At 34.3% G+C, this 13,486-nt stretch overlaps 1 protein-coding gene across 10 annotated transcripts in view; it reads left to right on the forward strand.

Annotated features, from left to right (window-relative positions):
- Window positions 1-13,486, forward strand: part of Kynu (kynureninase) — a 116,627-nt gene that overhangs the window by 39,965 nt on the left and 63,176 nt on the right. For 9 of the 10 annotated variants that reach the window (XR_001235273.1, XR_001235271.1, XR_001235274.1 and 6 more), the window contains exons 5-8: window positions 3,582-3,643; window positions 5,067-5,138; window positions 6,337-6,411; window positions 8,141-8,287. Coding sequence is in view for 6 of the 10 variants with exons in the window: in XM_013517494.1 (XP_013372948.1) it covers window positions 3,582-3,643; window positions 5,067-5,138; window positions 6,337-6,411; window positions 8,141-8,287 (356 nt within the window). In the remaining 4 variants the exon portion in view is untranslated. The remainder of the gene's footprint in view (window positions 1-3,581; window positions 3,644-5,066; window positions 5,139-6,336; window positions 6,412-8,140; window positions 8,288-13,486) is intronic. The other variant, XM_005390779.2, reaches the window with a different exon arrangement.

A 13,486-nucleotide genomic window follows, 5' to 3' on the forward strand; every position in this document is an offset into this window, starting at 1 on the left:
GTGTGGTATCTACACTCAAGTGTAGCAAAGATCAAATTTATTTCTCCCTACCTATTGTGATTGTATAAATATGTCCTGAACAGAAATGTGTATAATTTGGGTCAAGACTGAATCTTTTAGCTTCCTAAAATCACAGCTTTATTTTGCTATAAAAAATTTCAAAAAGAAGTAATAAGGGAGGACAGTAAACATTATTACGTGTACAAATTGGTGGAGTGGATAGAGAAGAGAAAAACACAATGTACACAGATATAGAAAAAGTTTCAATTTTAGATGTGAAAAAAACTATTAATATAGCATTTATATAGAGCCAACAATTCCACAAAACATGGAATAACTTTCTCTTATAATTAATGTCATATTATCAAAATGCTAGAAATAAAATTGCTGAAGAATATTATTGGTGTTATTATTATGCCTCCTTCTCCCTGGACACATAAAAATCACAAAGGGAAAGATATGCACATTTGAGCTTATAAAAGTGTTGTAATAGAAACATAAATTTGGCTTACAGAATCTGTGGCTGGCCTTAAAGAACCAATAATCTCCGGCAGCTCTACCCTAATAGTCACAGGTCCTCTACTATATGTCAGCTGCCTCTAGAGGCCACAGAAAGTTTTCTATTTGAAAGACAGAGGTAAAACTTTTGCATAGCCTAATTACAGACCTAATAAGGAAAGCCACAGTAATGTTTGCGTCTGCTTAATAGCATTTGCAGAACACGCTGTGCCAGTTACAAAACCCCAAGTGACATTGGTTATCAAATAGTGGTGAGCGTCTTGTGGCCCTTGTTGTCTTCATGTTGTGAAAGATTTGAAATTATATTATAATAAGAAAGACACAGAGAGAAGATGGTTGTGAGCCTGGGCTCCCCTATATACCTTAAAGTGAGTATATTGTAGATGTTGCTTCCAAACATAAAAAGGAACAAGAATTATTTTTTTCCTACCATACTTTGAGTAAGTGAGTTCATCCCTTTTGATGTCCATTTTCTCATGGTAATAATAAAGAAAATCAGTAGAAACTTTGTCTTGTTGCTGTGAAGACTGTCTAGATAATGTAAGACCTGAGTTTGGAAGTGTTGGCACATAATTATGGCTCCATCACTGTTAGCACGCCAGACTTAGAGAAAGACAGTGCTCACGTTTACTGAAGCTTTGTCTTCGGATAACTCATGCTGTAATGTTCAATAAATAAATAAGCAGCACACAAACATTTTTTTACTGAGAGACATGTCTCACATCCATTTAAAGAAACTTTCCATTCCTATTAAGCTTTCAGACGCTGTTACATTTTTTGACCCTATATACTTAGAATTCTTGTTTTCATACTAATTCAAAGAAGCCTGTCAGGAATAAAAAAAAAGAACAAAAATAAATACAAATAATTTCTATTTATAAATTCAGGGGGCTTATTTTCTCACAGAATGCCAGCAGTGTTGAAATAACTTAGAAGAACAATGCTTAGGAGTTCAACATGAACCCAAAGAAATAGGTCAATTATGCAAATTTTCTTTTGAAAATAAACTGAAAATCAGTTAACAGGCACTGCTTTGATGTTTAGAATCCCTGACTCTTTGGTGCATTTAGGTAATATTTGCAATAAACACTTAATGTTTTCAAACTTTACTGCCTGGGGGAGAGCCATGTGTAAGTCTGAGTTAATTTAGCACAATACACGTGTGGGTGAACATACGTGTAAGTTTGTCATGTTCCCATGAAATTCCCAGAAAAATATGAGGTGATCTAAAATGGCACGGTATTTCTTAGAGGACCAAAATTTCCCAGAAATCCATACTTTTAATTGAAATAAAATATTGAAGCAAAATGTAAAGCCTAAGTTCCTACAGAAAGTCCTCCACTCATTATTTCCTCCCTTTTCTATTTCTCTGATTTCATTTTGTGATAACTGCTATGATTTGTACTCACTATATTTTTTAAATACTTCTTTTTCTACTAATTCTTCTCTCTCTCTCTCTCTCTCTCTCTCTCTCTCTCTGTCTCTCTCTCTGTCTCTGTCTCTCTGTCTCTCTCTCTCTCTCTCATCTATCTTTCTGTCTTACTGTTCTTTTTTTTCCTTTCCTCCTTCTGCTCCCCTTGTTAACATTTATTAGTTAGTTATTTGGAAGACATGTATGTAAATCCTTAACAGGGCATCAAGAACACAATGAGGTTAGATATCTTAGATAATGTTTCATTTCAGAAATAACAATAAAGATTCACACCATAATGTCAAGAAGCAGCAATAACTCAAGCTAAAAGTGTTTTGCTTGGTGACTATATTTCAAAGAAAATTTCTTATGGTAACAAGGGTATGACACCATACACAACATGAGCCTTTCACATCTATCTCAGATGTACAGGGGGATTTTATTTAGTGGTTGGAATATAGAATGATATTCCCTTCCCCTTGTCTTCAGATATTACTTATCTCACAATGACCAAGGACATGGCTTTTAATATTTATGACTTGTTCATCAATTCTGTATATAAATTGATGAAATTTGTGTAACAAAGGAAATACTTTTGCATTGAATAAATGACGTTTTGGCCCTTTCTTTTATGACTATTTTAAATTTTAAATGTCATAATTTAAACACTTATTTTCATGGACTTCCCCATAAATGAACTTAGTTTTAGAATCTATTACACTTATTCTCCAATTTCCTGTCTGTTTTTTTAAAATGGAATGCTGTCAGAGTACCTTTTTGGGTACAAAATATAGTCCTGGTATTATAATGTTCTCTAACATCTAGTACAATCTTATAAACATTAAGGTACACAGAATTCATTTCTTAGTGTTGATGATGATCACATGGGTCCAACTGCCTTTAAGATACAGCATAAAAACTAAAAGCAATATTTATGTGCCTTGAATTCTTAAGCAATCAATGTATTTTCTGGATTCAATAGTGTCAAAACTTTTTCTAATAGAAATTATGTCAGAATATTATTATGCAGTAGGAATCTTAATTTTGGATTTTTTCTTATTGGGTAGTATTTGTCTTTATTATCTTTCATTTCAGTGTGTGTAAATAAACCCTAGAGTTATTTAGGTTGTTATATTTTGCACTGTAGCACTTTTGCCTTGTTAACTGTTATATATCTCATGGTAATAAGAGAGAAATATATTTGGCAAAGTAGCCTTCTTATATTAAAGGTGCATTTAAAATATGATGTTAGAAAGAGCCAACTTTAAAAATGATTGGCCTTAATATCTGTTGATATTGCTTTTGAAAATACACTTACCACAAAAAATGTTCCCATTGGGTATTTTGCAAACTGACTGAAAATATGATAAATCGTTTTTAGTTTGCAGGCAAAAGAAAAGGCTTCATTTTTTTTTGTTGTTATTTATAACTTCAAAAAGGAAATACTTTTTTTAAGCTGGCTGTGTGCACATGACTCCAGTTACCAATTGATATAATGAGTCCAGTAGGAACCTTCTCTTTCTTTATGATGACCCGTCAAGTGTGACCTTATCTCTGAAAACATTAAGAATCACTGAATGGAGCCTCCTTACCTTGTTTTGCCAAGTGCTTTACATAAAACTGTGTAAATTATGATATGATTATTTTACAGGAGCCAGCGAGAAAGAAATAGCCTTAATGAATGCTTTGACTGTTAACTTACATCTCCTATTGGTAAGTTTCCTTCCCCACCAGTGTTTAGAATACAGTCATTTATAAAATCTGATGCTCTCCTATCTTTAATTCATCTGAATGTGAGGTTTTAATTATTTAAAAAATAAGATATAAGGTTATTTTCATTTTTACCAGAAAATGTTGGACTATGATATAATGATTTTTTCATAAACAGCAATAGTTGATCCTGTGGGTTTTAGAATATCTCCAAACATAACCAAATAGAGTCATGGTGGGTGAAAAGGTACCCTGCTTGCGGGTACACAGTATAAGGATGCACAATTACAATCAGAGCACTGAACTTCTCAGAAAGACAACCTCGAATATGCTGAACTTCAGCAGGGTAGGTAGAACTTGATCAGTGTTCTATTGTGTGTTAAATTTTTTGATTCCTAGTACCAAAAAAAAAGTAGCTACTAATTTTTGAATAGGTTTAAAATGCATGAAATAGACTAACTTGGAGAAAAGAGATCTTATGAGCTAAATAGTTAAGGTACTTATTGGATCTTAAATATGCAATAGTTACACCTTAAGGTGTGAAATGTGTTCTCAATTTGGGATATAGCATCTATAGCAATCAATTGGCACTGAAAAATTTTGACCTTGTGTTTTAATTGTGTATTGAAAACATTGCTACACGTTCAGACAGCCTTTGTTTTAAGCCCCAGATAAGTTAATTAATGTTTGCTAGACATTAGAGAACATATTCAACATCTCTAAATATTAACTGTGTATTTTATAAAAGTGAACACACGAATACATATCACATAGATCTATAGGAAGATTAAATATGACACCAGATGGAAGTTACTATAACACCCTGGCCCATAATCAGCACCTAGTTAATAGTAATAATGCCCATTGTTATTCTCAACCTATTTCTCCAGAAACTGGAGAAATAAAAGAGCCTTACTGAATAAACAGGCTACTTCTCACTGGTGCATCTAAGGACGAATGTTTCATATTGATATACTTGTAGGTAGACCTGAAATGAAATACCATAAAATAAAGAAAACAGTGGAAAATTGTGTAATTGAAGCCAAATTAGTAGTGCCTGGTAAATAATTATAAATAAGACACATATGTAGAACAAGATATTTCAATTTCATACTAAAGAAATTACCATTACATTCTTTGGATGATAAATTTTCAATTGACATGTAAGTAGAGTGTGCGAAGTTGTTTTATCTGATATACATTTCCCCTGTTTGCTTTCCCATTGATAAATACAATGGGCCAATGTATTTTTCCTCTGTATAAGTCATTCTAAAGAATTCTAATTGAAAAGGAACCACTGACAGATAGCTTAGATGTTTAACTAATCCCTTTAAAATGTTTGAGATCATAAAATGAAAGCATGTCATAAAGTGAACAAGTGTAAATTGTGCATTAATGCTTTCTCAATAAATCCATTTCATTGCAGTTATCATTTTTTAAGCCTACGCCAAAACGGTATAAAATTCTTCTAGAAGCCAAAGCCTTCCCTTCTGATCATGTAAGGATTTCCTCAAGTTATATTTATGGTCTTCCTTCTCTTCTTAGAGGGAGGTATCCTTGGCCTGACTTGAATATGTATTCATTTGTTTTTGAAAGAAACTTTACTATAGAAACATCTACCAAATGCTTTTGATTTAAGCAGTTTTTATAGATTGTAGATTTATTCCTGTTGTTCAACTAAAACTTGTGTTAAGGGAGGAAAAGATTGAATAGGAACATTGATTTATTAGTCTTTTAAAAGACATTGAGTAAACTGCTCGTTTAAATCAAGTGTGGTTATAAAAGTTTTATTAATTCCTGTTGCTGTTTTATTTTATGAAATCGAATCAATACTAACCCCAGTGCTTAAACTTTTAGCTACATAAAATTGAAATGGAAGCTTTTGTTTGTCTCTTTGTTCCTTAGCGTGCTAACATATTTATTGATGCCTTATTAGCAAAAGCTGTATTTATTAAGGATTCAAAATACTTCTTGTGGATCGCAAAAGGTGCTAGCACAGCAGTAATTCAGTTGATACATTTTTTTGCTGTGACAGACACACACACACACACACACACACAGTGCATTGCATATTTCTTGTTAGAGATTTACTGTTACAGAAACTTAGTTTCTATATTTACGTTATTCTAGCTCACATCTTGTAATTCTATGGCATATAAAAACTATGTTGTTGAAATTAATAGCCATTATCTTACTAAAAAGGAGCAAAACTCCAACATCTTTTAAAAATTTGGATCCTTGTAATAATATCTCATTCCCATGCATACCAAATTGTCAGCAAAGTAGATTCTTTAATATCTTTTCATCTCAATAGTTTATTCTTTTTAAGCCAAACCATTTTTATATCCTGAAGCATAACAAGTACATATTACTCCCTAGTTATTTTGAAATTCAGATTTTGACTTGTGATAGTAGAGTTGTAGTATAAAAATCTCTTGTAACTTTTAAAGTCCAAATGACCTCTATATTTCCACTCAACTCTAATTTGTACTGTTTTAAAGATTGTTCAGATTCCTGCTTCTCATGTTAAGTAGTTTTTCTTTGATGTATGATTCAGTTACTTTCAACCTTGACCTTGGTTGTAACACAATAAGATGTTTTTATTGATATTTTATTGTTTGTTTTCCGAGTTGTTATTGCAATGCACTTCTGTGCATTCAGTTCGATTTAATAAATAAATTACCCTTCCCTTTCAGTATGCCATGGAGTCACAGCTTCAACTTCATGGGCTCGATGTTGAGAAAAGTATGCGGATGATAAAGCCGAGAGAGGTACATGACAAGAAATAAATATTCATTGTGCTTCTACTCAGTATTGATTTTTTGTCTTCCATTTCCTGAAAAGTTCTTCATTACTTTAATGGAACTTTCAAGAAAGTGTAAAAAATACTTCTGTTACTATTAGATCATATTGTGTAAAATAGAAAATAGAAAGATTTCAGAGTATTAAGCCAATGTTTCAATAATTACTTTCTTCAATATAAGTACTTTGAAAAAAAGTAAAGACCTGGTCTCTTCACTTCTATTTGCCAATACTCGAGAAGTTAATGAAATAAAACATTCTAAGGATATCTACTACAGGCATGCTATATAAATTACCAATTTCTAGCTCAACTGAATATGGCTAGCAACAATCATAGGTTTTAATCTTATAAATAAGTAACCAGAATTTATTGTCCCATGAGTTAATTACAATATTGGGACCAGTGTTTAGCACTGCCAGCTGAAAATAAGTCCACGGGAATGAGGCCCCTCTCCCATCTTTGTGAAATATGTTTCTTCCTTTTTTAATACTGACTCTTTAAAGAAATAAATTGCTTATCAGTTTATGCAGTACTATCCTTATCCTTTATTTTTAATTGTGGTAGCCAACCATATTAAATTCTTTAGTGAATAAAAATTTATACTTTACTTAGAAATTTTCTCATAATTTATTTTCTTTATATATTAAATTCTCCTCTTTACGTGTTTAAAATATATTTTTGAGTTATCATGTCAGGGATTTCAATATCATCCCTGTTCTTATTCTGTAAAATATTCCAGATGTTTTTAATACAAACATATACAAATCGTCACAACCCTCCACCCCCATGCACACAAACCACAAGGAACATAGAGCATGGATCAGAGTGACTGGCAAAGGACAAGAATTATAACTTAGAAATAAACTGAAGAATAACTTAGGAACATATTATGAAGTTTTCCTCCAACATTAATCTAATTAATGATGCATGGACCTCAAAGTTATGTGAAACTTAGCACTGGAGAAAGTTTAAAAACATTTGTTAAGTTGATTGGAATTGTTAGCATACAAGTAGATGCTTTCTATTTAACCAGTTTATTTCAGGTCAAATTGTTGGCAAGGACACACCTAAGTTGATTCACAATCATGAATTACATTTGGATGATAAGGAGAATATGATGATGAGAATATGCTGGGTGCTAGTGAAACTTTATGATTCTGTTTTTGGATTGGATCTTGAACTTTAGTTTGAAGAAGATTTTACAGTTAAGTGAATAGAAATTAGTTCATTCAAAACAAAGACACTGCAGTGATTTTGTCCTGAAAGATTATATTACATTGATAAATTCAATTCTTATTTTCAACAAATTTCTGTTGTTATATGATTTTTCATGGACTTCTTACATTTTGAATGTTTTGTACAGTCCCAGTTTGTATTTAATGAGAAAAAACTCATACATATACAAAATTATAAAGATCAATTGAAAAGCTGAAGGATAAATCAAAGGAATATGTTTCTGCAAAGACTGAGGCATTAAACAACTCCCTTTTACTATTTTATTATCACTTCTTAACAATGAGTATATCTGCCAAAGTACTGCTCTTCGACCAGGTTTTTACAGTGTGTGAGTGTGGGGATAAAAATTGACCTTCTCTTTTTCTTATGGTGAGAAAGATATGGTGAAATTTAGACTGACAAATACAAAGTGACAAATCATTATTTTGATTACTGCATAACTTGTGTCTGCTTTGGCTTAGGGGGAAGAAATCTTAAGAATGGAGGATATTCTTGAAGTCATTGAAAAAGAAGGAGACTCAATTGCCGTGATCCTGTTCAGTGGGCTTCAGTTTTACACGGGACAGCTCTTTAACATTCCCGCCATTACAAAAGCTGGACAAGCGAAGGTATTCACATACTGCTCCCCGCCCCCTGCTCCCAAGCCTTCAGTCAGCTGAAGAGTAAGTAATACAACTGCACTTGTGTGAAGTACTTTCATGCATGTCAGGTGAGATGACTATAAGAATTTTTTAAGAGCAAGTCTTACATTCCTTTTCTTTTCTTGAGACACCATCTCACTATGCAGTTCAGGCTGGCCTTGAACTCACTATGTAGCTGATTGAGACTGGCCTTGAATTTGCAGTGATCCTCTTGCTTTGGCGTCCCAAGTGCTGGGATTACAGGCATGTGCCACCATGACTTGTTTACTTTTTAAGAGAAAAAAATCTGTATTCTCTTTTGCTTGAGGCGTCTATTTAAATCACTTTTTGCCACTTCTGTGGTCTCATCATCTTATACGCAAATGTTCCCTCTGTGTTTGCCTCAGGCAGCAGGACAGGCAAGCGTTCCACAGATGATGCTTCCATTCAGCTGCTCAGACAGCAGGAAGCAGACAGAATACTTCAGGCAATAACTACATGTGAGGACCGCTAAAACTCTGGTACTTGGTCATCCTATCGCTCGTATTAAAATGAGATGTGCTCACTGAATCCTCAGTGTCTAAAGAGGGAGAAGTGAGATTTCATGAGTATGTCAAGTGGACCTTAGTAGTAGATCAAGCTTTACGCAAGTTACTTTTTTTCTTTAAAGAAACTTGAGAAATTTTTATACTACCTACCAGAGATTTTGCCTATGCACTGATAAATAACATTTAAATCTTTACCATTTGGAAATTGTGTGTCTTTGTGTATGAGTGCTACAAAATGATTTTAGCATTTATTTGCCTGAAAGGAAGAAATGAGGGGGGGAGGCAAAAGTCATAATTTATTTTTAAAATCTTTAAGTAGCAGTTCTGTTTGATTCAGAAATCAAGTCATGTATTTGAAAAGGTGGCAATCAAATTTTATTCTGGACATTAATAAGCTATGGGTTTAATATATATGTGAGGTCTAGTTCATATAGTCAGTTACTGACCTAATGAATGGGACTAATGAAAAGAATTTCAGCACCATTATCCGGAGTCTCTAGGAATTCCCAGCCATGCCTTCCAACGGATTTGATGAATAACTTTCAAAGTGCTGCATTACAAAAGAAATAAAATCATCGCTTCTTAATTTACATATTAAGCACCAAAGTAAAAGGGAGCATACAAAAATCTATTTTAAAATGTTATACAAGTAATCAGTGGGTCCTGCTCTGTTAGTGTACATGCATGTGTCATTTCAATTCCTAAATGTGAGACGGGAAGATACAGAAGACCACAGGTTTCGTGGTCACAGAGTCTGAAGTTTAAATCTTGGTTGAGTCACTTTGTTGGTGTATGATGTTGGGAAAGTTACTTGATTTTTCTGGGTCTCTTTCTAAAATGTTAATTTAGATTAATAATACAGACTCACTAATTCAGTGTGAAAATGTAGAGTGTCTCTTGTATTGGCACACAGTTTCTATTAAGTATTGGTTCCCTCTCCTGCTATCTTTAACCGATATGAAACTATTACAAGAGATTCAGATATCACCTTATTTCCCATTAAAAGCAAAATAAGTTTCTTTACTTAGCTTTTATATAGGTAATTTTCATTCTTAAGTACTCTTGTGGCTAAGACCACTCTCCAAGTGTTTTGTAGACTTTCCTTCATTTACAAAATTTAAGACTACCAAGTCAATCTTTCATGGAGCTCTCAACCAAATTCACGAAGGTAGAAGTCAGCAGTTAAACCTAAATATAACTGCAAAAAGGGGATGGATACCGTGGGAATGAACGGGGGATGCAGCAGACTTAGATTTACCTATTATCAAAATTATCCGTACAAATATTTATCCTCTTGCTAGACAATTCCTCCCATCTCAAAGGAGGCTGAGCAATTAGGCTAATTTAAAATTACACTTACATAACTCCCTTGGGCAGGCTATGAAGATAAAACTGAATAGAGAGGCGGAAAGGAAATTAAAGGTGTCAGTCAAAAAAGAGATAGGAAACTATAGACCAGAAAAGCCCCTCCTAATAGTCACTGCTAAGATTAGCTAATTGGAATAAAAGAGAGGAATGTTTCCAGAAATTAAGCTTAATTGCAACCCCAGAAAATGGTCAGATGGAGCAATAAGAAGCAATGAGTGGATTTTGAAGTAAAAACAATATTATGAACTAAAATATTCAAATCACAATGAAGGAGAGAGAACTTTGGATAAGAATTTGAAAAATAATTTAAAGAAATACATGTATACCAAGAGCAGGACAGTCATAAGAAAAAGGCTCCTTAAGTTACTTTGAACACTGTAGCCATCATCCTGATACAAACACTGAACATTTCCAATTCTCTGCATCCTCAGCTCTGCTGTCTTCCAAATACTACTAAAGCTAGTGTTGGTCCCTTCAGACAGTCATAAAGTACTTTAAAAATGAAGAGAAGTACATGGCCTACAGTTGCGCAGGCTGTGAAATTAGAGATGAAGGTGTCTGGTGAGGGCTTGATCTTTGCCTCACAGATGGCACCTTGTTGCTGTATTGTCACATACCAGAGCAGGGCAGGAAGCTCACTGGAGCTTCTTTCGTAAGGGCGAGAACTCCTTCCGTGAGGTTAGAGCGCTGGTGATACCCTTACCTCCCAACCACAGCACACTGGTATCAGATAATCAGTATTAGGTAATGACTGGTGAGTTTTGGAGGAATGCTAACATTTAGAGCACAGTATCTCCCTTATGAACGTACCATTCTGCTGCCTTCAGCTTTGTCTTTTGGTCATTATATAAATACATGTTTATCCACTTTAACTTTATTAAAGTGCACATATAAAATTTTTTATGTTTAACTTACTTGCTATTATTGTGTATTTATATGTATGCATATGGTATTTAGCAGCACTTTTCATGCTCTTTGCTTATTTTTTCATTTAAGTGTTACACTGTGCAATATAGAACACAATTTATTATTTTTCCATTCTAATTGGGTAGAGAGTTTATTTTCAGGTCTGCTTTTAGGCTAGCACAATAAATGCTACTCTCAATATTCTTATAATTTGGAAGGAAAAGCATTGATATAAAATTTGGTTACATGTATACCTAGAAATAGGATTCTTGGATCGTAAATTATGTGTATATGTATTATTAATCAATAATGCCAGTTTTTTAAAGTGTTTGCATTAATTTGGCATATACTCTTTCTCAGCAGTATAGGCAAGAGTGTCTATTATTCTACATCATCACCAATAGTTTCTACTGTATGAGTTTTAAATTTTAGCCAATCTGATTAGGTCATAATGACGATGTAGTTTTAATATCTACTTCCCTAATTATTGATGAGGTTGAGAATGTTTAAAATGTTTAATGGCTGTAGTTTATGAAATCCTTATCATACCCACTTTTCTATTTGATTATCAGCCCTTTTCTGGTTTGGTTGTACATAGTATAGAAACTGACACTACAGACAAGGATATACTTAATTTCCAGTAGTCATCAAAGAGGAAAATAAACTAATTAATAAGACAGAAATTGATAGTATGCCTAATTCCTATAATAAATTTAATATGCTGAGGTTAAGGAAAATGCAACAGGGTCAGTTCAGAGAATGAAATCACAAGGGAAGGTTGGCATGTGGCCAAAGGTATCCGTTTGTAGACACTTTCATTGTTTGTATTTTAAGCCATGGATGTTATTTTATCGTACTGGCTAACCTAGCTCTTTGGAGGTCTGCTATTCTTCCATATTTCTGTACTTTTCATATTCTATAAAAATGTCCTTTCTATTTCAATGTTATATAGATGCTTCCCATTGTCCTTTGCTTTACTGTCTCCAGGGATTTTTATTCTTATTCCCCTTCACACACACACACACACACACACACACACACAAACACACACACTCACTCAGCTGTCACTGTCAACTGAAAGCTCCAGGCTACTCCTATAATAGGAAAGTGCCCCTTACGCTCACGTGTGTACCACACTTGGATGTCCTACCTGCACCTTGAGATCAGATTGCTCCAAACAGATTTGTCTCCTCCCCAGATGCCTGTTTTGCTTCATGTCACCATCCTGCTGGATCTTTAAAGTCATCACAGGCTTCCTGTTCTTGATCTTTTTAACCAATTATTTTGTAATTCTGCCCCCTCACTGACTATTTTGTCCAATATATTTCCAAATCACAGATGAAGATTTTAATCCATATAAACAGAATCTCAGTTAAAATCAGACAGAAAGCAAGGATTTCATTTTTCTAATCAGAAAAGACTTTAGAATCAGGGATGCTGAGCTGAATTCAGAAACTCACTTAAGTGCTGGGGTCTGATTAGGCTCCCAGATACCTTTAGGTGGAAATGACAGGGACTAAAAGAAAGACCGAGACAGTATTAAAGGTGTAAAGGGACCAGGAGGAGCTTCCTTCTAGTGGACAGGCTTGACAATCTCTACGGCTGCCTCACTTTTATTATTATGGGGTCATACATCATTCATAAAACGGTTGAAAGACATTTTGAAAAATAAGGAACAGGTTAAATTTTAAAAGGGGAAAAGGTTAACAGGGGAACAAGCCATTCTCTCTATGCTGGGTGGCCTGCATTAGTTAATAGGGTACTAGCATTCTTTACATTGTCCACAGCAGATGTGCTTGCCCTGGTAGCACTGTGCTTATGATCTTTCCTCACACAGACGGAAAACACATGGCGTCCCATGTACTTTTCTATTCCCGAGGTAAGTGGACATCGGCCTTGGGACCGTTGGGTTCAGCTCAGGACCTTGGCCCCCACCACACATCCTGGCCTCAACCGTTAAATATAATTTCCAGAGTTCTTTTAACACTTTTCTCAGATTTTTCACATTACAGTTCTAAGGTGGTTGTCCCAAGTCCAGATATTGCATTTCTATTTAAGGCAGAAAGAAGGAAGGAGAAGTAGCAACGCAGCTTCATCTGGCCCTTTCATCTGAAGTGCTAAATTTTCCAAGGGGGAAAAAAAAAACTAGTAAATCCCTACACATGAGTCATTGCTTTCTGAAGCGGCAGCTATAAAAAGAGCATGAATGAGGAAAGAGCTCCCATGTAAAATCAGAGAGTAGAGAAAAACTAGGAAGAAGGGATTGGAAATAGGATATGGGTTTGCTAACTCACAGCACGTCCCGATTATGCCCAGCACCAGGAGCATCACTACCACTTCAGTGTCCCCTAGGTTCTAATCTGTT

This window comes from Chinchilla lanigera, unplaced genomic scaffold (assembly GCF_000276665.1).
Source record: "Chinchilla lanigera isolate Chin_1 unplaced genomic scaffold, ChiLan1.0 scaffold00039, whole genome shotgun sequence".
In the NCBI taxonomy this organism is placed as follows: domain Eukaryota; kingdom Metazoa; phylum Chordata; class Mammalia; order Rodentia; family Chinchillidae; genus Chinchilla; species Chinchilla lanigera.